This window comes from Myiozetetes cayanensis, unplaced genomic scaffold (genome assembly GCF_022539395.1).
Source record: "Myiozetetes cayanensis isolate MyiCay16 unplaced genomic scaffold, myiCay2020 scf18, whole genome shotgun sequence".
NCBI lineage: Eukaryota > Metazoa > Chordata > Aves > Passeriformes > Tyrannidae > Myiozetetes > Myiozetetes cayanensis.
The window spans coordinates 11,571,780-11,596,611 of NW_026087389.1; the positions used below are offsets into that span (position 1 = coordinate 11,571,780).

At 39.3% G+C, this 24,832-nt stretch overlaps 1 protein-coding gene across 3 annotated transcripts in view; it reads left to right on the forward strand.

Annotated features, from left to right (window-relative positions):
- The window catches only part of EEFSEC (eukaryotic elongation factor, selenocysteine-tRNA specific), a 121,358-nt gene extending 96,760 nt beyond the window's left edge, over positions 1 to 24,598 (forward strand). For 2 of the 3 annotated variants that reach the window (XM_050312826.1, XM_050312825.1), the window contains one exon: positions 21,044 to 24,598. In XM_050312826.1, coding sequence (XP_050168783.1) covers positions 21,044 to 21,228 — 185 coding nt within the window. In that variant the 3' untranslated portion in view covers positions 21,229 to 24,598. The remainder of the gene's footprint in view (positions 1 to 21,043) is intronic. The other variant, XR_007628663.1, reaches the window with a different exon arrangement.
- The last annotated feature ends 234 nt before the right edge of the window (positions 24,599 to 24,832 follow it).

Here is a 24,832-nt window from a genome sequence, read left to right on the forward strand (position 1 = left end):
AGGCAAGATACTGTACTGAGGAAGATATTCTGTATACTGTCCTTTCTTTCATTAACATGTCTGTGCATAACATGCATAACTCACACTTGTTTTCTGAGATGCTGTAGGAAGTTTGCAGACTGTCCTGCTCTTGGTGTGCTGCCATGTAATCACAGGTACTTTGTTTCTCAACTACCTCCTAAAAAAAATAAATAAGAGCTACTGGCAGGATTTTATTATCCTTGTGAACAATTTTGGAGAAAAATATTGGAGTTGTGAACATATATGTACAAGGGATTCTTACAGACTCTTTTCCAAAGTAAACAACAAAAGTTAGGAAATAGAAGAAACAGGTATAGATAGAGATATAGCTATTAATTACTTTCTCAATGTACTATGGATTAAAAAATAGTCATAATGAGGGTCCAGGTACAGAAATTGGTAGTAGACATTCATAATTTTCTAGAAAATATAAGGAATTTAGAGAGTTGGTGGTGGAGTTTTGTGGGGTTTTTTGTTTGCTTGGTTATTTTTTCTTACTAGCAACTTTGAAATACCCACAGCTTGGGCAAGGTGTGAGGTACTTCTGATTCTTATTTGGCTTTGGAACTCTGTGTCTATATTTTCTTTTGTTGTGGTTTAAATTTCACATTGCTCAAAAGTTAATGCTTCTGAAGGATGTTATTTACCTTCAACATGATTCTTCTTGCTGCTGTGTGGATGGTTCAATCACTGCAGTTCTGAGGGAAAAATACGAACTGCAGAAAAGAGTTCCTGCTTTGGAAACAGAAATAGTGAAACAAGGAACAAATATGGCTTTAGGGGGAAAAATACACTTCTCAAGTTTTGTTGTAAAATAATTAGCCTTCTGTGAAGGCACATAGACCATAGAAAAAGCACAGGAGCTGCTCAGTTGCCTGTGATTTGACTTAAAGTTTATGACCTTGAGTAATGTGCCTGCTTAACCACACTTAACAAAAGCATATTTGATGAAATGTTAAACTCATGAATTACATCTTCATGGAAAGCCTTTTTTAAAATTTGTAAAATCAGAAATAAATCAACATCTTCAGACCTCAGCAGAGTTGTTTAAACATGGAATTAAAAGGAACAGGCTGTTTCATCAACAATGACACTTTGTAAACCTATACATAATGTGTAGCTTTTCTTCAGGTTAAAAAAGGACTCTGTATTCCAAGGTATTGTATGAAGAACTGGAGCATTAGTAACCCTGTTTTATCAGTGGGGAAGCTGAGACAGAGGTGAAGTAATATTGTGAACTGATAGATGCCAAAGAACCAAAACTGCCCAGGCCTGGATTTCTTAATTGCCAATCTAAATGTCTGTTCATTAGGGCTGTAAAAAATTGAGACCAAGTTGTACAAAAGTTTGGGGCTTCTCTAAGGCAGTACCTGTGTCTCTGTTTTCCTTGTTCTGAGCAACAGTTATAGGTTCAATTGTCCTCCCTTTTCAACCACTGAATGTCTGCAGTTATCCCCAGTTTATACTTACAAACCAGATAAATCCAGTTTACTTATGAGGGAATAAATGTATATCCCTGCTACACACAGCAGCAAGCTCTGGTATCCCTTATATAGAACTATCAGCCCAAGGGCTTGTATGGCATTGGAGAACCTATTCTTCTCTCTTATTGCTTTGTGAGTTTTGTTTTATTTGTCTGCTTTAGTAATACATTGGAGTTGTTATTATTTATTATTTCATTTGTTTGGGTTTTTTTAAAGTAGTTGGATACTACTGTGTTGAAACAAAAATAGGAAGTGTTTTCTTTGACTTTTGCACTAGATGTTATGATTAGTGTATAACAATGAAAGTACAATTTCTGTTTTCTTAGAGGGGTTTTACCTTTATTTTTCATGTTGTAGGGGATCAGATCTGATGCTAGAGCCATGTAGAAAACATCTCTGTTGCAAACTAGAAATTTCTGCGTAAAACTGGAGAGGTTTTTAGGTCACAAGACAGTTTGAAATGCACAATAGCTCTGAAAATTACTTTTCACTTTGTCCCTGGAACTTTTGAAGGGAGACTTGCATTTTTTGGCATTGGTCAAGTGGTCTGGTCTTGATAGACTAGCCGTCTGTAGTGTCTTTGTGTTAAGTGTTCCCCCTGGGGCACCATCTTGTGTTTTAATTCCCAGTTTGTTGCTGATGTATGGGCTCTTCTGTTAAATAACTTTTATTTTCTGTGCCATTATGCCTACATACTTTACTTGATTTGTGTTGCAATACAGAGTGTTTTCCCCTTGTTGTGTTTGGAACTGGTTTGTAATAGAGTTACTGTTGTGTAATTCTGACTGAAAGTTACAACTTTATCAACAAACACAAAGTGCTTGTTCTGTTTGAAAATTTGTGTTTTCCACTCATCATGAACGATTTATTAATTATGTGCTGGTTTTTATTGTTTAAATAAAAGAAACCACTATTTCATACATGCTGCACGTTAGGAAGTATTAAAGATTCACTGGTATGTAGAGCACTTACTGCTGTGAACACAAGTGAAGAGCTTCTGTAAACAATTGATTCAAGATTTCAAAGTAACACAAGTGCTGAGAAAACTGCTGCACTCAACTATACTGTCACATTTCCATGGATTAATGAGTTACTGTTTGTTATCTCAGTGATAGTGACTGTCTGAGTGCTCAAACCCCATCACAAATGTGCTATAAATTCATAACCTTGGATCTCTCTTTAAATCCCAGTGAAGATGTTCTGTCGTGCATGTGATGTGCTGAGGAGCATATTCGCTGTTACTGAAGCTCAGCTGATAGGCACTAACTCGCTTCTGTCTGAGCTGTAAAATGACAAATGGTTGAAAAATATATCCTTTGTGCCAGGATCAGAGATTTCTGCCTGCAGTTGTAGAGTGCTTTAGAGCAATTCAAGAAAATATTCAGATGTTGGCTGGAGAATACATTTATTCTTCCAAGTTTTGACTGTTCCACCAGTCTATGACTCCACTTTTGTCACTGATACTCATAAACTTACTGTGCTCAGAGGTTCCCAGCCTCCTCATGCTTTCCAGTGTTCCTGCCTCTCTTACTTAACCCCTGCTTTGCTTAGACTTTTGTCCTCCAGTATCTGTGATGAAAAGCACTATAAATATGAAGGCAGTTCCTTGGCTTTTGAATCCATTACTTGGGTGTACCTGTGGTGGGCATGTTAGTGATGTTTAATCTGCCCAATCTTGCAGAACTGGTTCTTGTACTTTCTCTGGAGCATGGTGAATCTATTACATATGAATAGGCAGTATTGCAATTAATAAATTCTTTCATTAATCTGTCCTTTTGAAATTATACCCAAAAATTCCAGAAGCTTTTTGAAAAGCAGGCTGGCCGTGTTTTCCTTGGGATGGCTGAGCGCTGCATCCATCGCACGTCATTCCAGTGTCTACTGGACAATGTGTCGGTATTTAAGAATATGCAGAATGTTCTGTGTGCAGATCCATACACATAAACACTCTTACCCTGTGTATATTGTGGCTGCACATCTTCAGCTTGTGTGGTATGATGTACACACTTGTGCACGCCCACACACTAAACCTTTGCAGGTCAAAAAGGGAGGATAAACTTTTGAACCCAGCCGCTTCCAAATTAAGTACATGTGCAGGGACCACCAAAGCTGGGGTTACCGTATTCCAGAAAAGTGCTGGACACTGACACCCACGTCTTGTACTCCAGGAGAGTTCTTGTTCTTCCCTTAGAGCCTGAAGGATGATGTCTTGAAAGCACACTGTCCTTTTCGCCCTTTCCTTGTCACCAGAAAGGACAGGCAGCAGTTTGGTGACTTCTCCCTTCGTTATGGAAATGGGACTGATACAGTAATCAGGATGCTGCATATGGAGCTTTTTAAATTACTGCTCTTCAGTCTTTTGTTAGCCTTCATTATTCCTGAAGATTTTTTTCAAGTCATAAAAATGACATTTTTAATATGCAGAATTAAAAAAAAAGGCAATATGAAGAATACATTTTTGTCAATAAGCTTTTACCTTTTAAACCAGTTATCTTAGTTTCTGCTCTAGGTATTTTAATTGAAGATTAACTACTGTTAAAGAGTATACAAATTTAGGTAGTATATATTTGGAGTAGTAAAATAGGACTGAATAAAAGCTGGGAATAGAGTTACCTGTCCATTATAATTTCAGATTGCAGAGCACAGACTAACCTTCATTTGAAGTCAGCACAGCTGACTGAGAGACTATTCTGACGTTAAGGCTGTTTTATTTAATTATATTTTTTTGTTTTATAAAGTTCACTAAAAGTATACTCTGGGAGTTTTGAGTTGAGCAGGTCATACCTGGACACTTGTTTTACTTCTGCTGCCCTTTCTTTGATAAAAATTTGTTAGGTCAAAGCTGATGCATGTAAGCATAAACCAAAAAGCTAAAATAATTTCTTTACGCTTCTGACTTTCTGCTAAAATGACCTTAGTGGGCTCCATTTTGCCCACTACAGGGAATAAGACTGGTTCATTTCTGTCTACAAACTGATAATTTCTCTTGCAGCTCGAGCAGTCTCGGGTTCAGTCTAGGTTCTCTAAAGTATGGGCATTTAAGACATGGAGGCTGATTGTGCTTGAGAGGGAAAGAGTTGAAGATGCTGTTTTATTCTAGCCCCCTGCATTGTCTCTTGGGCAAACTACCTAGTTACCTTCCAAAGAGACAGGCTTCTATCTTCCTCATAGTATCCCATATTTCTTCCAAGGATAAAAGGATAACTGTCCTGAGGAAAATCTTGTCAAGACTTACTGTTTAAACTGACTTGGAAGGGAGTGCATCTGGTAGTTTTTGGAAACACTCAGATTTTTCTTTCTATTCTGAGTTTTTACTAGAGCTCGAATTTTAGCAGCAGAAGTATTAACATAAACTTTCTATAGGTCCATATAGATGGATCATCGTAGAGGAGGGAATGCTGCTGATTCCGTTTTGATCCCTGAGAGCTGAATGTAGCTCAGTGAAGCAGGAGGTGCTGTGTGTTGGCACATTAACCTGCATGGAGATGTGATTCCTTGCTGGTTCCCTCGTGTGATACCTGGGGTAGCCCTGCACTGTGCCACAGTTCACAGGGCATGTAGGTCTTTAAAAGGAGAATAAGGTTCAATACTGTTGTGTGCTGCAGACTTCCCCCTCCTCTGCTGCCTGCTGGTAAGGAAGGAACCTGGATAAGATAGGACCTGGCCTTGACTTAACACAGTGTAATAGTCTCTGTGTTGTGAGCTTTGCGCAGACAAAATGGTTATCGGCCAGGGCTGTGCCCTTTATCCATGACACTGCCCCAGTCCTTCCCTTTTCTTGGTTTGTTTGGGTTTTTTTTTATTTTGTTTTGTTTTGTTTTGTTTTCTGTTCTTGTTGTTTCCCCCTCCTTGTAAGGAGGGAGGGTTTGAACCACAGATTTGCCATGATTCTGCTTCAAAATCAGTAACAGCTGTTGGAGTTGTAAATGGCTTCTTGGTTGCTGTCACAGAACCTGCAGTTGATCAGCTCTGCCCTGAGCCATAACTGGAGACATCAGGACCACTGAGGCGAACTAGAGAGTAAGGGTAGAGGGAATTAAAACCCTGAGGCACAGCTCTAAATAGAGAACACAGGCACAGATGGGTATTGGAAGGGACACTGTTTTCTTTTACTGGATGACTTTTCAGATGCTATGAAGTGCAAAGTTGACTGGAGCAATATCATAGTGAGGAAGGTGTAGAGGAGCTATCAGAGAAAATGTGATTTTAATGTGAATTTGTATTATCCTCTCCACCTTTCAAAAATCCAGTATTCTAGGAGAAATCAGCAGGCAAAAGATATTCCATGCTTTGATAGGGTCATTCTACAAGTCATTTATGTTGATAGGCTAAATATGTTCCTGTGTTGACTTTGAGTAATTTTAGGATATCATAAACGTTGATATGTTAGTACAAGCAAATGTTTAACAATTGTTTGTAAATCTTGAGATGTGAGAACTTCTGCTCCTGAAATGGGCTGTACTGGAACCTAAGCTTAATGAAATCAACAGTCATCACACAAGATTCTGCCTTTGTGGTTTTGGTAATGGGGCTAATTTATTCTTAACTTGTTTGTGTGTTTTGGCTGGTCATATTACATCTTCTGTAATTTAATTTTCCTTTCCTTCAATGCTCCTTTTACTGCACTCCCTAGAAATGCCAAATTTATTCATGAGGGTTCGATTTTTTTGCAGTGCAAGTTAAAGTGAGTTGGTGTGTTGGAAATGTGCAGTGGATCTTCATTTCAGGTTATTGCTCCACAGAGCTGAGTTGGCTGTCATAGCACCCTGCAACACAAGTTATGAACCTTTTCCCTTTCACTGCCAGATTTGTACCCAGACACTCAAACAGCTTGGAACTGGTAGTGGGAATCTTGTAAGTTTGGTTGCTGTAATTTGTTTTGTTCCAGCCACCTGGCATCAGGACATTGGTTATTAATTTCCACCTCAGAGCCGTGTGAATTGCCCACGTCGTACTTCTAAATAGCATCATCAGCACCTGGAAATTTCAGAAGGATAGAGAGAGTCTTTTGGGGCAATGGCTCAGGAAAGCTAATCTCCTTCAGCCTAAATGTGATCTGCTTCCCTGGACTTGGACAGAGAGGCTGTACCTGTGTTTTCTGATATTTTACTTGACTGGGTTTTAGAACAGTCTGTGCCCCAGGAAGAGTGTAATGAGGAAGGAAACCCAGCCCTTGGGTGCTTGCCTAGAAAAATGGAAGTATCACTGTGGCATGGATAGAGGTATTAAGTTATTAATATATGTGCTAGGTCTGTGTCACTGTACCTCTGCAGCTTGTGCTATCTCATTTAAAGTCTGACTTACTGTGCCCGTCCCTTTATAAACATACCACTGCTTGTGTTTGACTCTGTCGGCTTTGCTGTTTATCTGGAGCCCAAGTACTATGAAGTCATTATTAGAAAACATTAACTTTAAATTCAAAGGCTTATTTCTGGTCTTTGTGTTTACTGAGAAAAAGCATGAGAATATTGAACTAAAAGTTTTGATATTGAGAAGGAGAATATAAGTAACTTACAACTTTTAAAATAATGCTTATATTAACTTTAAATATTTTTATTTGGGGAGTGGACTGATGACTTTGCATTTTTGAAATTAATGGTATTGAAGCAGCTTATGGAGAGTCCTGTTCTGCAAATCTTCCCCCTTTCTGATAATCACTGGCTAATTAATTTCTGGAAGAACATTTAAAACTATTAGTAGTTAAATAATATGAAGAGAATCAGTTAAGGCTCAGTAGTGTTCAGCTAGCATGTGCTGAATGAGGAAAAGCATAGTGTCTTAATTAAAAGAAATACAGGAAACTTAGTTATTGGAAAGTATTTTTCACTGCTAGAGGATTTGTGGGTGACTAAGAAATTTATAGACTTGAGTATTTTATTTTTTAAATAAAAGCCAGATACATGTCTTCATCCTTTGGCTTGTTGACTCAATTTACTTGGATGGAACTTTGCAACATTTAAAACAAATTAAAATTCATGAATCATTTCTGCTTAAAGGCACAAGCTTTTATAGATACAACAGTTAAGACTTAACTGGTTACACACATAAGTACTCTTTTAGATATGTAAATTTTTTACTTGCTCCCTTAAAAAATGCAGATGAAAGTTTTAATAGTTGGGATACAGCAGCGATTACCTGTTATACAGTAATTATTGTGCTTGAATAACTGTTTATTTAGCATTGCTTTGTCTCTCCCTCTCTCTGTCTCTTTCATTTCCTGCTAAAGCAACAACTTGTTTGCAGGACAGATGTGAAGAAAACATCCCACCGTGGCAGAGGGCAACGACGTGGTTTGTAAAGATGTTTTGTGCTGCCTTTGGTGCAGTCTGCAATTTCTGGGTAGTTATCGAGAGAGGTTTTTCAGTTTTGCTGTAGTGATCCATGCTTGCTCTTGAATTCTTAGGTTTTGCTGCTCTGTGCTGGTGTGGTGTGACCCTGATCAGGAGGGGAAGGTGTTGTTTCACCCAGGGTACATCGGGATTAGATTAGGATCAACATTGTTTTATTCTGTGGTAAATGCAGCATGTGAATTTTTTTTAATTGTTTTAATTATCGTGGCCAGTTGATTGCTGGTACAGCTAACTGAGCTTTTCCACAAGCGTTTTGTAAACGTGGCAGGTTTTATTGTAAGGTTTCAATTTGTGCTTTCCTGGAATTTGCTTGAAAACATGACTTGGGGGAGGTAGGTGAGCAGTCAGTCTATGTCAACAGAAAATGACAGTTGTTCCAGATCAAAATGTGTGTTCTCTTTCAAATATACTATTTCAAGAATATTTTGATTTTGTGTAGTTCAGGATTTTCTTGGGAAGCTCATTTCTCTGCTGATGCAGTAGCCAGGCACCGTAGCACAGCTCTAGGCACCGTGTTGGTGTTACGGAAGTACCAGCTGTGGCTTGTTTCTCCTCTGGACTTGCTTTGCAGAGGAAAGAGGGAGCAAGGTGAGGTGTTTGTAGCCATTCATGTGCACATGCATATGTACTGCTGAGAACTTAAAGCTGCAATGGAATGTAAAATTTTTAAGTAAAAAAAAAGGTAAAATAGTAGACAAGTTGGGAAGCAAAGCCAAATACACTCTTTTGGATGTTCCTTGCTAAGGCTGCTTTGTATGTAATGCCCATAATTTGTGCATAAAAGTCCATAATGGACTTCACTGAAAGCAGTGTTCATTTTTTGTAGAAGGGATTTTTTAAGAACCCTGGAATCGCTGAGAGTGAGTTTTGTTACATGAGCCAGATAATTAGTGTTTGAGCATCAACTATAGCTGGAAAACAATGTGTCTGCAAAAGCAAACCTGTCCAGTGTTGTCCCTTGAGTGGCCTCTTCTTGTTACATGACCCTTGCTTTTCTCGTGCAGCCTGCCCTCCTGTTTGACTGAGCTCCATCCACCTGTGCATGGTGTTTAAATCTGGGAACCTCACCAAGGAACATGTGTGTGCCCCGTGGAGCTGCTCCATCTGTGGGTGTTTGAGTGCTCCTTTATGATCTTCACCAATTTCAGTGTGTGCTGTTGGCCTTGGCAGACTGTGAAAGACACTAGGAGGGAAAACACTGTGGAGCTGTGAAGAGCTGTTTTAGGGAAGAAGTATATGAATAATAAGGAAGAACTGGCAAAAGTTTGAATTTGTCTTGGTAAAACAAAATTACGCAAATCTTTAGTGTCTTTTTTTTTTTTTTTTTTTTGTACAAAGCTATAGAGGAGGAATTTATAGGTTATTAAGACTGAAAACTTTGTAGTAACCCAGCATTCTCATGCTGTTTATTCTCTTCAACCTCCCACAACATTTTATTTCCCTTGTAATAATTAGTTTGAACTTTCCTCTATTTCTCTGGATCAAGTAATTTTTGTACAACTTCAGGATTTTTTTTATATGCTTTAAATCTTTCTTCTAAATAATGTTTTTTATAACAAAAAAAAGCCATGAATACATTATAATTTCAATTTTCATGGTGTGTGAAAGATTTCTGCACTAGGTCTTTATTGTTTTTGAAGAATTCATCACCCTAGTTAAGAAGCTTAATATAAATTAAAGAAGGTATTAAGGAACATTAAGACATCAAAATGTGGAGCGTTCTTTTCCTTTCGATTGCTCCAAATGCAAACAAGTTGAATAAAATGCAATCAAAGGGCCTGTTTGGAGAACATTGAGTGGCTTTACAGCTGTGCTGTAGAGAACCTCTGGTAAGAGCATAATTCAAATAAAAAGGCCTTTCTTTCCTCCTCCTAATTCTCTTTGTTGTGGTGACAACAGAGTACAAGCCCGATAAAAATTTAATCACCTTATCTTTTTAAAGCAAATTGCATATTTGTTTACACACAATATACATAACATGAAAAAGAAAAAGCTGCTATCCAATCCCCCTCCCCTTCTAATCGCATTAAAGGCCCTTGCCTAGAAGTTTAGAAGAAAAAAATTTAAATGTTTTATTCTTTATTCTGAAGTCCCATTGTTCAGGATTGCTTTATAAAGGCAGCCCAGGGGAAGATGAATATCACCAAACTTAAACTCTGGACCAGTGCTGAGCAGCAGATGCCTGGGATATGTCAGCAGAGTTGGTCCAGCTTAACTGGCTTCTGCAGTGCCTGCTCCACATCAAGAGTTGCAGGCAAGATGGGAGGATTACAGACAGGCCTGCGGATCCAGCACTTTGATTTGAGGCTGCTTTGTAATGAATTGCCTTTGATTCTGTGTCAGATCTACTAACCTGAACTTTTTCCTCATTGTATACGTTTCTGAAAGGCTGCTGTAGGAGAGATTGGGTGTTGGGGCTGTTTTTGTTGTTGTTGTTCCCTTTTCACTAGGCTGATAAAGTTTTAGTCCCTTGTGTTGAATGCAAAACATGTTTTCAGTTGTTTCTGCTCACCTTGGTGCACACAACATGAGCACTGTTGGTTTTGTTTATTTAGTGTTCTATAGGTACTGGAGTGCTGACAAAAACACAGTCAAAAGTATCTTCTGGCCCACTGCTGAGTGGGTTGGGAGCTCCCTTGCTGGAGAGAAATTAAGTGCCAGAGATATTACACGGGTTTTAAAATTATGAAAGCTCCTGTGCTTACTGATTCTTTGATCTGTTCTTGCATACCTAACTGCACTATCTGTGGACATGTTTGTCATATTGTTGCTCTTGGTTTGAGAATTTAATCAGCAAAGACTACCTCAACAATGAAACTTGTCCTGTACAACAGTTGTCATAGACTTCTCCAAATTTTACTCATTGTGTTGATGTCTGCACATTTCTTTAGTAGTCTCCCAGGAAGGGAGAGAACTTTTAAGAGGTCCAGTGACAGTAATTGTGATTTTAAGATACTGTTCTGACTTTAACTGTGATGAATGGTCTTAGGTATTTCACGCAGACCTGCCTGTAATTTTTCTATTGTTGAATTGTAACAGCAACTTGTCTGTATTCCCAGGGCTCCAACTACATTGCATATATCTGTATTAATAATTTGATGCCCTTATTACTTCCTTTTTCTTTTTTTTTTTTTTTTCCTACAGTTGCTCCTATTGTGCACTGGGCATTTTCCATGCACTCAGGTTTTGCTTCAGGGAGCTTGAAGAACGTGTAGACAAAAATCACAGCATCAGTATAAGAGGTGCCTCTCCCTGCAGGTATGCTGGGAGAATGAGTACAGTGCTTAAGCATGATCTCAATGACTGCATGGACCTTGAGTGGCCATCAAGTGAAAACAGAGTTTTAATAATTACTGGTGTGATATATCAGCTGGCATAATTGCAGCCTTGTTACTGTACTGAAAACCCATGCAGAAATTAATTTGAAAATTTCCTTTAGGCTACTGGAACAGTGTTGGAGTTGAGACCAGAAATATTACTGTAGTGGTTGTCTTTAGCTCTGACAGTTGATCCACTGTGTTTTGTGGACACTTCATTTGTGTAGCCTGGGCCTAGTCCATGGTGCATGGGAGTATCCCCTGAAACCCTGGCACACAGAAACACAAAGTTGTGTAGAGCATACAAGTAATAGCTGTGTTCCAGGAGCACAAGGTATAAATCCATCTGCTCTTTAGGGGAATAGCCCTAGGAGGGCTTGGCCAACAGATGGTTGTTGCACACTCTATAATGGCAGCTGAAAGGTGTGTTGGTCTATGAAATGAGGTTAATTTTTGTACTCTCAATCAATTTTAAAGTATGGCAAACTAGCCAAGAAATTAAGACCTTAAGTATGTCACTTCATTTCCTTGCTTTCATTTAGGGCTAAAGAGCATGTTGGATTAGGGTGCATTTTAGAAAACCCACTGTGGTCACTGCAAATATTCTTCTAAAGTGTGTGTTGGCTTGTGTAGACCTACTTAAATAATAAGATGGTTGCAGAGGAGTGGTACGATACTTGGTGGGGATTTTTCAAGTGCAGAAATCTATCCTGCTACATGGCTTAGAATGACAGTGCTCCATTTGCTCTGATGCTCATTAATGACATTTTATTTTTGCCAAAAAAAGAAGGTTAAAATGTGGTTGTGTTATGTAAATTTGGGAAATCAAATAATATATCCCAGTCATCTTGGTGGAAATGAAGTATAATACTGAACAAATGACATCCTCAATGCAATGTGATATGCTGGTTCTCCACAGTGTACACAGGAGATGATGGAGATGGAAGGAGATGACAGGAGAGAGGAGAGGGAAGGGGCAGGCAAGGCATGCACAGGGAAGCACACTATTGATACTCATTCAGGTGCCAGTAGATATAGTGTGGTACTGGAGTCTGTGCTCCGTTTAGCAATATGAAAAATATCAGACTGAAAATCAAGACGCTGACTTCATGCACAGGGTATGGCAGACTAATTAAAGAAAAAAATGTGTACCAATTGAGCCTATAAAACTCTTCTTGACCTTGAGAAAACTCCCAGAGAGCTGTGGGAAACTCCAATCTGTCCCCTCTGAACTTTTTTGTGTTGTTGTTTAAATATAGTAACTGCTTTTTTAATTAAAAAGAAAAATTAGATGGCATTTCAAATTGTGTCCATGGTGCCTTGGGGACCTATTACAGTACAAATTACCCTCTACTATTTAGTGAGGTCTTGTTTACTATTGTGTGAAGCGAGGGTTACCAGTGTAAGGATACAGGACAAGAAGGGCCCTTCTTTGAAAGTCTGGCTCTGCACATGAAAGTGACGCCAGCAATTGGAAGCAATTTGTGGAATTGTTTGATTATATTAATTATGGCACCAGCAAACAGTGCTTGGGAAACAGTTTTGTTTTCTTGCATTCTTTCTTGATTGCTTGCAGCAAAAGCCAAGATACAAAATGTGCCTTTAAGGACTGCCGGAGAGCGCAGTTCAAGCCATTGTGTAGAATTGGCACCGAGCTTGAAAGGGTTGTGTCCGCTTGATGTGAGAGTTTTCCAAATACAGCTTTGGCCTGAACTTCACCTAGGTCAACCTCTTGAATTAAAACAGCTTCTGTCTTCCTCATCAAGGAAGATTAGCTCTTTCCCTGCTAAGAAGGAGCCCATAATGAGATCCATGTTATTTCCAGTAGTACCACCTCTTATAATAATGTCTTTCAGTCCAAAAGCCTGTATAAACTTAACAAATTGATACACAAGACTCTATTCTGCTCACCACTGAACTGCAGCCTTCTCTGATGTGGTACGGGGCAGCTGTTCCCCAATTTATGGGAAAATGTTTTATTAGTCAAGCATTTCCAAACAGTCTGCCAAGCTGAGACTGCGGGAATAGCTCTGCTGATGCAGGCTGGCTGTCACAACAGTGTTTGGCTAGGACATGGGGCAGTCTACTTCTGCTCAAAATGGCCATGGTTGGTTTTTTTTTTTCTTGTCTCTGTCATCAATCAGTGAATTATGGATGTTTTGCATAGATCCCAAATACCACGCTGAGGCATTATATGATTCTCATTTGGAAGGAAGGAGTCTCCTTTCTGATTTCCTTGGAGGCTGGTTGCTCTCTGACCAACTTCATGCTGTAGTCCTGTTAATATTCACAAGCCAGGCAAGGTGGTAATAGCTGATCTTCTACTGGCCAGAAGAGAAAAAGGAATCTACTCTGGAGTTTGAAACTCTAGCAGAATATTTGAGAAAGCTGACAAAAGATGTGGGAAAGGTCGTGTGAATTCAGAAGAGAATTACTGGAGAATTGCGAAGGGATTTACATAAGTAAAATTCACTGCCTGATCTGTGAAAGTAATTGCAGCTCAAATCCTGAGCTCCTGAGGATAGTAAGGAAAGGAGCATTCCTTGTTTCTTCAGTGAATCTCTGGTCAACTGTTGCATTGAAATTGTCTTGGTAATCATATTATGATTGTTCATTATGGTGATGAACACCTAGGAACGGAGTAGATTGGCTCCTGTAGAACCGTATTTAATTATTTTGCCTAGAAAAAGTTCATGGGTGTTGACGTACTGACCGTGATGTCAGGGAGAAAATTCCTGCCTGATCCCAGGCTCCAGTTAGTTCAGGACACAGTTTCAGCCCTGCTCTTTCTGAAGCAACATATGTTAATGACAGGCAGATGGGATGCTAGGCTGGATAGGACCAGCAGTCTCTAGATGTGCTGTGTTGTGTCTGATGTTCCTGGTATAGTGTTTATGGGTAGAGTAACACAGGTTTTTTGTCCTTGGAAGGCTCATAAAGATCTCATTTTTCTTGATCAATTTGTTTTGTGGTTTTTTGTTTGTTTTGGTTTTTTGTTTTGGTTTTTATTTCAGGGTTTTGTTTGGGTTTTGGTTGTGGTGTTTGTTTTATTTTGGTTTTTTCTGGTGTATTGATGGTGAAAAATAACTACCTTTAACTTGAATAAAATCAAAAGGTAGGATTGTTAGCAGAGTTGCTAACTGATAGCTCAGTATAAAGAGGATGCCACAGGTTGTGACATTTTCTGTTATTCTTGTGTCTTCTGCCTGACTTTATAGATAACTGTAACAGGAGGGCTGGGCAAACTGATCCTCTGACTTTGGGATGCTTCTACTTTTTGTTTGAATCATAATTCCAGAATGTTAATTTAGGGGTATTGCATGAGCTTCTCATGATTATAGGGCACAAATAACTGTTTTGTAGAACTGCTGACACATTTTGGGACTAGGTGGAAAAATAACCTGTGCTTGCTATTGTATTGCGTGAGAACCAGCTCTTACGCCTCTGGTATTTCTATTCATTTTGCTGGAAACCAATGATAAATTTATTAGTCTTATTTTAAAGTTAATCAGAATCTGAAACAGATAGGAGTGCTGCTTTATTTGAACCCCGTGTCCCTCTTTGGACCTAGGTAAGTAAGTTTAAGTCTTGGATGATTATACATAAGTGTTGCAAGAAAAAAAATAATTGGTTTGTAATTGTGTTGTGCTTAACTACAGAACTTTCAAGTCCTGCAGTACTGGCAAAAAGTTTCTATTTCCTTTCAATGGTCCCTTAAAGCTGCAGTAAGGTGGGGGAGAGGCTGGTCTTCATCCGCTCTCCAGTGCAGTCTCTCTGCATCAGACTGTGGCATGGTTGTCTCCATCTGGGGCTCTAATTATTTCTGATTTTCAGGTCAACCGGCTTTTGTACTCTCTGTTAGCAGGAGAGTTGATGCAGGCACACACTCTCTAGCTGTGTAATTAGGGTTCAGGTTCTGAGGGTTCAATTTAAGGAAATCCTGAAATTGTGAAAACCAGCTGTTACGAATAATCCATTGTGAGTGAGGATTATCCCCAACCCTTTGCCTCTTTCAAGTTTTGCTCTTTTTTTTTCTCTTTCCCTCGGGAAGAAAGAAAAATGTCTGCCTGTCATATTAAAAGGTTACGTTTGCCTCGGATAAAAATGATTTCGAACATCAACTGTACTATGTTCACTCATTCTCTCATGTTCAGTTAATTTTTAACATTTGAGTGTTGACAGGAGACAAGAAGTTGCAGGTAGCAGAGTCTTCTACCTGCAGCATTCAAAAAGAAGCAAATAGGACATTTTGTTTACAGAAGGTAAAGCAAGTTCAGTTTCCCACTGAAACTCTGTTCACAAATTCCTAAATGGAATGGAAAGTTTAGCAATAATATCAACAAGTTAATATACACAAAAAGGAATATTTTCTCTTCCTGTGGTAGCTACTGGTGTAGCCTTAGTGTGCTTTTTTCTTAACAGAATTTCTTAAGAATCCTGAGCCAGCGCTTTTCCAGCAAACCATGGCAAGTGTCAGTGTAGGTAGGTGGTGTAATACATTTGCTAATTTTCCTGTTGGTAGGATGGGCTTTTAATTTTGGCCTGAAAGCAAAGTTCTCATTAATTGGGAGACTGCAAATTTTTTGACATGATTTTTTACCCCATTAAAATTCTTGATGCTGTAAAAAGAACCTGTGTAATCATCCATGCAAATAGTTTGATGTTCATTGGTGCTCACCGGGTTAGCAATAAACTTTTTTTTACAAGTGTGCATATGAGAAGGGAGTTGTTGAAGTTCAGCAAAATAAATTATTCTCCTGGTTGTGCTGGAGAGCATGCCCTGCGCCTATATTATTACACCTGTTTTCAATGATGGATTTATCAGTTGCTTAAAAATTACTCCTGTCTCTGGCTGGGCTACAAGGAGATACTGTATTATCTTGCTTCTCATCTAAAATGCGTCTGGCATTCAATCTTTAGAATCTTCCGTTCAAACACAACGTTTCATTAGCTTTGATGGAGGCAGGACTATTCCTAAATATTGAAGAGATCTATGAAAATAGCAAATGGAAATACAGAAATGGAAGATTTGAAAAAGAAAGTTGGAAAAGGAGAGAGAGAAATAAAACTCCTGAAGGGCTGAATAGCAAGTGCAATTTGGGAGTCAAGGAAGGAGGAGCTGAAAATTAGAAAGAAATAGCAGAGACCACCCTTAGAGACCTTTTGAAGGAGTAGCAGAGCAGAAGGATAGTAAGAGAAAAAGTCAACAAAGCTGACAGAGGATGTTGATAAGGAATAACAGCATTAAGTGAAGGAGGATGTGAAGGGGGGAAGTTATGTAAAAGGTAAAGTAGAATCCAAGTTTACAGGTAACAGTTGAAATAAAAATGTACTTGGGCAAAAAGCATGGTGGTGCTCCTTCACCCTGCAAAGGAGTTAGAGAAGCAGATACTGTGTCAGCTTTCGTCCTTTCAGCTGAAGAAGTAGGAAAAACAAAGCAAAAGCAAACCCTGCTGGTTATGGCCATGTGTGTGTGGTGATTTGTGTCCTGGTCAGCGCTCCTGGCAGGGCTGGTGTGGAGTGTCCCACGGGATCCACAGGAGGGTGTTCATCGCCCTGCTCTGGTGTCTGGATTAGTGTAAAGAGAAAACAAAGCTTTAGAGAAACCTAAAACTTCTTCACTGGGGGGAGGAAACGGAGCTAAATTCATTCTCTATATCTATACACAGGAAAGGGTCCAGAATTCTACAATGTGAAATTTCCATATGAAGTTATTGCATAGAAAAACATTTGCATGTTTCTATGCAAATTTCTTGCATGAATAATTATAAAACTCAAATGTACTTAACTATGTCAGATTCCACAAATCACTAAGCTGCTAGCTTTTTATTTGTGAAAATTGTGTAAAGTACTGTGTTTATCCTTTATTTTGTGCATGTGAAATTTGTCTTAGACTTGAAAAACTTTTCCTGATGTGGTATTGCTTTTCATTTGAATTTTGGAAAATTCACTTTTTTATTATTATTTATAAATGGATCAGTTTGGACTAAATCCTTCAGGCCATGCTGAGACAAAGGATATTTTTATTTCTTAATTATTAACAGTAGTTGAAACAAAAAGAATGAAGTAGATTAAATTGTTTTATAACTCGATTTTCATGTGTAACCTGGGTTAGTTGCTGCTAAAAGTACATTTTGCATAAGACCTTGTCTGGGCACTTCTTGTTACAGGCATGGTTTTGATGGGTGGGAATAAATTTGCTAAGCTTTCGCATATCTTATGTGCCTTTGAGGATGGCCCATTAATAATATTAATATATAGGTATTTTCCATTGTTGTGTGCAAAGCATTTCTTAGAACTTTGAAGCTGAAGTCTTTTTCTTTTTAACACACGGACCTTTTCAATTTAATCCATTAGCAACTTGGCAAAATAAAGTAATTGTCCAACAGAGGAAGAAAAAAAAAATCTATTAACATTTGCTACAAATCCGAGTAGTACAGGCAGCACTTAATTAATGGAACAGATTTCGCACTATGTGTTCAAGCTAACATAGCTATTGTTCAGGAGAGATTAGACCCTTAATGTAAGTAAGTTAAACTAGACCTCCATCTAAAAATATCCGTCATTTCAGCTATTAAAGGTCTGATGTCTTCTTCGGTGACAGATATATTTCCCTTCATTTCCTTGGTTTTGTAAAATGTAAAGTATGCATTGTGTGTAACGCGAGAAATCCGTGGAGGTAGATGAAACCCCGATTGTGGCTGTCTCTCCCTGCCTGCTCCTTTGTGCTGCTCCCTGTCACAGAGCCTCCTCAGCCCTGAGACCTCCTGGCACCAGAGCAGAAACACAGAAAATGCCATTTGTCAGGGTATGATGCCAGCCACCTAATCTGTTTGCGGAATGAGGGCCACGGGATCCGATTAGGTAATTTAGATACCTTGAGTTTAATAATACCTGAGCTGCCTTTGGCTGTCAGCCCGTCATTTCACTGGTAGGAACTACCACGTTCTTCCATTTCTTCTGCGAACATCTTGCCTGTAATACCTCATTTAGTCCAAAGAGGTGTTAAGGGCTGTGGGTGAGGTATATGTGCCTTTACTTCTCCTCTGTGGAAGTTAGCGATAGGGTGGAGGAGGTGAGATTTGCACAGTTGTAAATAGGTTTTCCCCAGCAGAGTTCCATGTGCAGCACATCCTTTTTTCTTCAAAATGAAAACTTTCAAACATGGGATGCTTTGTTTGAACACCGAACGTGCTGTGCCAGGTTTCTGATGTCGGGCCGTCCCACTGATGTCACTGGCAGTTTTTGAAGCTTGGTTTACCCAAAGTGGTTATTTCACCCTCGTGGTTGAGACTTTCCCAAATTGTTGCTGAAGCTGAGTGTCTCTCTGGGGTGAGAGGCCAACCCTCCCTGGGGGGATCACCTCCCTGTGTCCCTGTGGGCAAGGGCTTGCAGTCAGAGCCTGGGTGCCTCACTTCATATACCCAGTAAGAGAAAATTTTGGCTGCAATTTTAATGCCACATCTCCTCCCTTCCTCTCTCCTTTCCGCCAATTAGCATTTTTTGAAAATTAGAGTCTAGCGAAGCCTGCTAACATAAATAAAAGTGTTTTAGGATTTGTTTGCTTTAATTAAAGTGTGTCTTTCTGAAAGGATTTAGTTAAACATCTTTCTTAAACAGTGCTGTGCCAGTAACAGCAACATTAGTAATAGTGATAAGACCCAGAAAGGGAAACCAACTAGAAAGCAAAATTAAATGTTTCTTTGTCCAAAAAATAAATGGTCTTCCCAGGAAAGTGGAGGAAACCCTGTGCAGGGAAATTTACAATTAGGTTGGTCAAAACAGTAGAAAACAGAAAATATGAAATAAATCCTGTAAAGGTATAGAGTGAGGCTGTGTGAGGTCATCTTTTTGCTGGTTTTATTTTGTTTTCCTCTGTTTTGACTCTTGCTGGTTTTTTCTGGCAGCACCCAAGATGTTCTCAGAGCTTTCCAATTAGGAAATAAGTTGCTTTTCATGTAGTGATAAATTATTTTTCACAGTGAAGTTGGAATGATTGTAAGGGTAATGATATTAATGGGATTTATATGAAAGCATCCAATTAAAAAATCGAAACAGCTGCATCAAACATGACTATACAATGTAATAAAATCATATAATAAATATGTGGTCCCGCTACCCGGTATTACCTAGTTTGATTAATTGAACCTTACACGTGCAAAGATAGTCATTGTCAGACTTCTCAGCCATCAAGGAGGAACAGTCTCAATTATTTTCACAATGAAATAATCATTGCTTTTTTTGTGTTCTGCCATCTGGAAAGAGAAAACAGCAGCTGCCATGACTGTGAAATGCAAGATCTTGCAGAACTGTACAAAGTTGATTCTACTTGATGCTGGACTCCTGCAGCCTTAGTGTAGGCTGTAATTTATTTAGTGCTGCTTTTCTTCTCTTTCGGGTGCTTGCATTTCTTTTTTTTTTTTTTTTTTTTTTTAAAAACAAAAAAGCAAAACTGACTCCTTTCGCTCCAAAAGTCTCCCTGTGGCTGCACTGCAGGGCCTTAGGGCTGGTTTACAGCATCTGCTTATGAGATGGCAAATGGGCAGTTTCCTGGTTTTACTTCAGCACTTCCTCGTTTCTTCCTTTCCCTTGGCCGTGTGGTGGGAATGCTGCCTGGAACAATTTGCTCTCTGACACAGCAAGATGAGAAGGTGGGCTCTGGGGCCACATCCCCCTGCAATCAGCTGTGAGTGCCTCTGGACATGTCTGAGCTGGAGCAAATCACCTGTGCCTGTAGACCTCCTGTCTCCAGTAAATCATAAGCATCTCAATCTTTTTGTCAGGCCGTGATATGAGAATCCGCATCTGAATTTCAATATGAGGGGAGGGAGGCTGATTAAGTGTTTGAGATAAGGTTATGTGACACCACAGGTTAAAAATATCTGAACTGATTTTGGCCAGGTGCCTGAGAACCACATTGCACTGTATTCAGGTGGCACTGAAAAGCTTCTGTGGAGTTTGCTGTCTTCTGCTTTATACAAGCAGTTTTCAGGAGTGGTCCTTTAAGAGCTGCATCTCTCTTGTTTTACAGCATTTCTTTGGACTTTGCTATCCTGCATTTCTTATCTCAAATGTCACCAATATGATGAGTTATAGGAACTTATTATAAACCCTGGCTGTTTAGCAAGGAAAGGACAAATATTTTTGTTTGCCACAAATGTCTGGAGAAAGACTCAAGTTAGATCCGGAGAGTTCTATGCAGGTTAATTCTAGCTCGAATAAACAGGGCTATTTGTTCCAATAAGCAAACAACGTGTTATAACAAACAAAAAACCCAGCAAACAAAAACAAACAACCCCCCTAAACAAACACAAAACTGTATAATTTGCAGAGTGCAAATTATAAAATAAAGCAGTGTGCTTCTGGTAAATCTGGGAAATAGACTTAAAGAAATTCTAAAACCTCCTGACTCATATGACTGTACCTAATTTTAATATTTTACTGGTTGTTTTTTATTCATTATTTGTGTTTTTATAAATATTCTTAGTGATGACAAGCAACTTTTTGGGTATGTAAGCTTTGGGTGTAAATAATAGGAAAGGAAAGACCTGCTAAGTAAAAGGCTTAGACTAGGCAAGTTGGTCTGACTTGTTTAAATTCTTACCTGCGTTTAAGAGTTTCAAAGCTGTAGATGGAAACAGAAGGATTCAGGATACTGCACTGCATTTGGGGGTATCACTTTTGTTATGTTTAAAGACTTTTCTTATTTTCCATGTAGGTTACCGTATTCTAAAAGTCTGATGCAGAAATACGACTTTCCTTTGTTTTCTTGTTTTCCTTGGTTGATTTCAGATGTACACTTGGCTGCTTATTTTTTCTAGTTATACTGAAATGTGTTGTGTTTACGGTGTGTGTTCCTGTTCTTTTACAGATGGACTGAAGCCAGATACCAAGATGCTTCTTACTGTTGCCTCCAAGAAGAAATCTAAGGGAGGGAAGGGGGATATGACCAAGGAAGATGAAAGCAGCAAGAATGATTCAGCCCAACCTGTTACTATCTCTCTTAGCTTTAAGAGATATGTCTTTGACACGCAGAAGAAAATGATTCAGTCCTGAGAAAGTAAGGGAGGCCTCTAATAGCACCTGAAAGTCTGGACTGAAATGATTTCAGGTGGAATGTATTTCTTTTCTGAACACATTAGACTTGTTCCTTCTTCACCAACAGAGCCTGGAAGTTCCTGCTGATTATATGCCCCCTTCCACGATCTCTGCATTCTCATATTGTTCTGTTAGAATTTGCTTATTTTGTCATCTTTGTGATGTGAATCTTTATGGCATCTCAGATAATGTCACCTGCCAGAGGAGCACATTTGGGTGTACATTGTAATTGCACTGTTTTTCTGGGGAACTGTGTTGAAGTTTCTCTTGATTTAGAAGTTTGCCACCAGTATAAATCTAAATCAAGTCAGGATGTGAATTTCATGTGACCCACAAAGTGAAGCTGATTATTCTAGGCTTACTTCCCTGAGCAAAGCGGGAGACAGAAAGCACACAGTTTAATAGGTGAAACCTAAAATGGATGTTTCACATTCCTTCAGCTGCAACTATGTAAGATGCTATCTGAGAGATGGTATGGATGTTTTTTATAAATATGATTTATATCTAGAAATGTTTTTCATATTAAACATAATAATGTGTGTGACTGAGAGTCTTAATTATTCTGTTTGCTGTTCCAAAGGTTCAGAACCTATCTTCAGTGACATTTTATATAACTTTTCTGAATTTCCTGCCTGTTCTGCAGAGAATCCTATTCCAGAACTGGTTTTTGTTGTTGTTGGATTTTTTTGTAACCACAATGTCTTTTGTGTGTGAAAGAAAAAGTTGCCTCTGGAAATAGTCAAGGGCTTTATTTCATTAAAATAATGATAGAAGATTGCTGCATAAGCCTTGTAAAATGAATATCTCCACGATGCTTTAGAAACCATTAGTTGTTTAATAGGGATTTCATGGCTGCTTTAGTTCTTCCTCTGTTTCGTGTCCTAGGCTCGTAAAAAGGAGAGCACTGGTAATATCCCTTCTTTGTTACGTACAAACCACCTTAACGTGAAGACTCACGACAGTTCTACAGATACAAAAGCTGTGGTGTGGAACAGAAATTGGACTTGGGCTTGTCAGCATGGAAAATGTTAGTTCCTGCCTTTTGAACAAAAGGAGTACCTCTTGTTGATGCTAAATAGCAACCTCTGACCCATTCACTGAAGTCAGCCATAGACAGTGACCATGGGTATAATGTAAGTGCATTACTTGCACGTGGAAGTAAACAACTAATAAATTACTGCACTCATTAATCATGAATTATTATATCCATTGGTGGGCATCAGTCCATCATGCTAACACGATCCTGATTTTTTTCAATCTTTTCCTTTTAATTTCCAGGTAACCAAAGCGGATGCAAATGACAAAACTGTCAGCTATTGAGAGGATATTTACAGCTGGACGGGAGACAAGACAAGTCTGGTGTCTAAACTAGGTTCATGGTGCCCCTTTAAATCAGAACAGAATTAGTGCTTTCTGTAATAATCCCAAACAGTTTCTGCTGAGTGAGTCCCAGCAAAGCTTTAGCACATCCCTTAAGATTATGGGGTATGCTTTCAGTGTGATCCCAGAGGAATTAGGCAGGCAACTTCAGCTGTGGCTTAGCGTGACTTGCGCTGCCAGCCTTGCTGGAAAATGTATCCTTCTGTAATGGAAAAAATGCATTTCACACCCCTGTCACCTCTCCTTCCCCATTTCTCACTTCTTCCCAGACACCCCCAAAGGCAGTCTTTGGGAAGAAAATTTATAATGTTATCTTTCTTTCAAGCCTTTATCAAATCCTGTTTTGTACTCTGCACTGTTACCTCTGCCTAAGATGCTGCAGTGATGGAACCAGAGAAACAGATGACATAGAAGGAATGGTGTTATTAGCATCCCAGGTTAGTCTAAGAATTATTGATAGAAAAAAACCTTCTCATAAAAAAAAAAAAGAAAATGAATTGTTAAGGAACTTCTACTTGTATCTGTGTAGTTCTAGTGTGAATGCCAAATTTTAAATGGGTTGCTAAATTCTGCCAGCTCTGGAGAATTAGAAAGAAAAGGAGAGTGATCAGGAGAGGTGCTTTCAGAGTTGTTAGCCTTGCAGTTACAGGTTTTTGTCTTCCTCATTTCTAAGGCATTTCTGAGTAGTTCTGGAGAAGAGGCTGTCAGTGTAAATGGGAATATGTATTTTTACAAAGGACTACCTAATTAATGTTTTACCCCCCTGCACTGTGGATTGGCCAGTGAGTCTGCTGTTATGGAACTTGGTCTCTGAAAACTCGTTAACCCTGAGCAGTAGATTAGCAGCCCTCTGCTTGGCTGAAAGGACCCCTAGTGCTGAGCATCCCATGGTTTATTTGCTTGGGGTACTCCAAGGGAGGGAACAGCAACAACTTCCAGAGTTGGACCTCTATCCTTTTCTTGTCCAGTCTCTTGTAAACATACTTTTAAAATCTTCCCCCAATCTTCCATCTCATTTCCAGACTAGCATACTAACTCAGCATTTTCCTTCCGTCCCCTCAGTTCAAGACCTAACCTCCTCCTCAGTCCTCCTGTTTGCTATCATTGCTTCTCCTTGCTCTGGCTCTGCCTTTGCCTCTGGAGAAGGAGATGTAAATTTGGGTGCTGGCAGGGCTCCCAACACCTGCTGTGGGAGCCCAGCATGGTGGGGAAGGTTCCTTCCCTTCAGCTCACACCAGCCCCTGTGTGCGTTGAGTAGCTGCCTCTGTTCAGAGTCTCCTGGACAGCTACCACAGACCCACAGGAGCTGTGCTGAGGGGTGTGTGCTGTGCCTCACGAGTCCCTTCAGTTCCTACTGTATCCTGTCCTTCTGCTTTGCCCCTGTTGCAAAGCCCCATCTTCTCATTTTGCTCCCCTTTGTTTGTGGGGGACGGAGAGCTGGAGAGGAATCTGTTGAAGATTGGGGCTTGGTTTTGTGTTTTTCCCAATATAGAATTCCAAAAGGAGAACTTAAGTGTGCCTAAGAACTTTGATTATAATGTGCTATTACTGCAGATCTCTGGCTGCTGTCCTGAGGCTGTTGGATACACATTTGAAAAAGGGTGAAATGGTGGAACAAAATGATTATGGGAAAATCAAAGCTTTTAAAGACATTTGTAGGATGAACAGATGTTCAAACATTCTTTTATTTGGTTTCCAGACAGACGTGGAGACTTTCCTTTCATCCTCATAATCAGTGCATTATGCTGTAATTTGTAAAAATGGCATTAAAAAAATATTAACAGGGTCATATTGTGATCTACTGACTCTGTGTCATTAAGCCGTGAAGTTAAGAACGGCAACTGGGAACATGGGTTAAATGTTGCAGAATGTACTGTACTAGGATACATTGTCAGACTCTATTATAATGAATCCAAAATGGAATAAAGATGTAAGGAGTGCTTTTTAATACTGCTAAGGTTGTCAGTGTTGCAAAACTAGAAATTATTACGGCTGTGCAGATGTTTGGTGAGTAATACATCTTTGGGTTGAGGGGAGAGTAGCAGGGAGAAAAACTTTGTTTTTACAAGCTTGTTTTCTACTTTTTCCGTGGAATTTATTTTGGGACTGCAGTCTGGCTTGTGATCATGCCAGAGGTCTGGAGCCATTAGGGTCAAAGCTGTGTTCGTGGTAGCAAGAATTC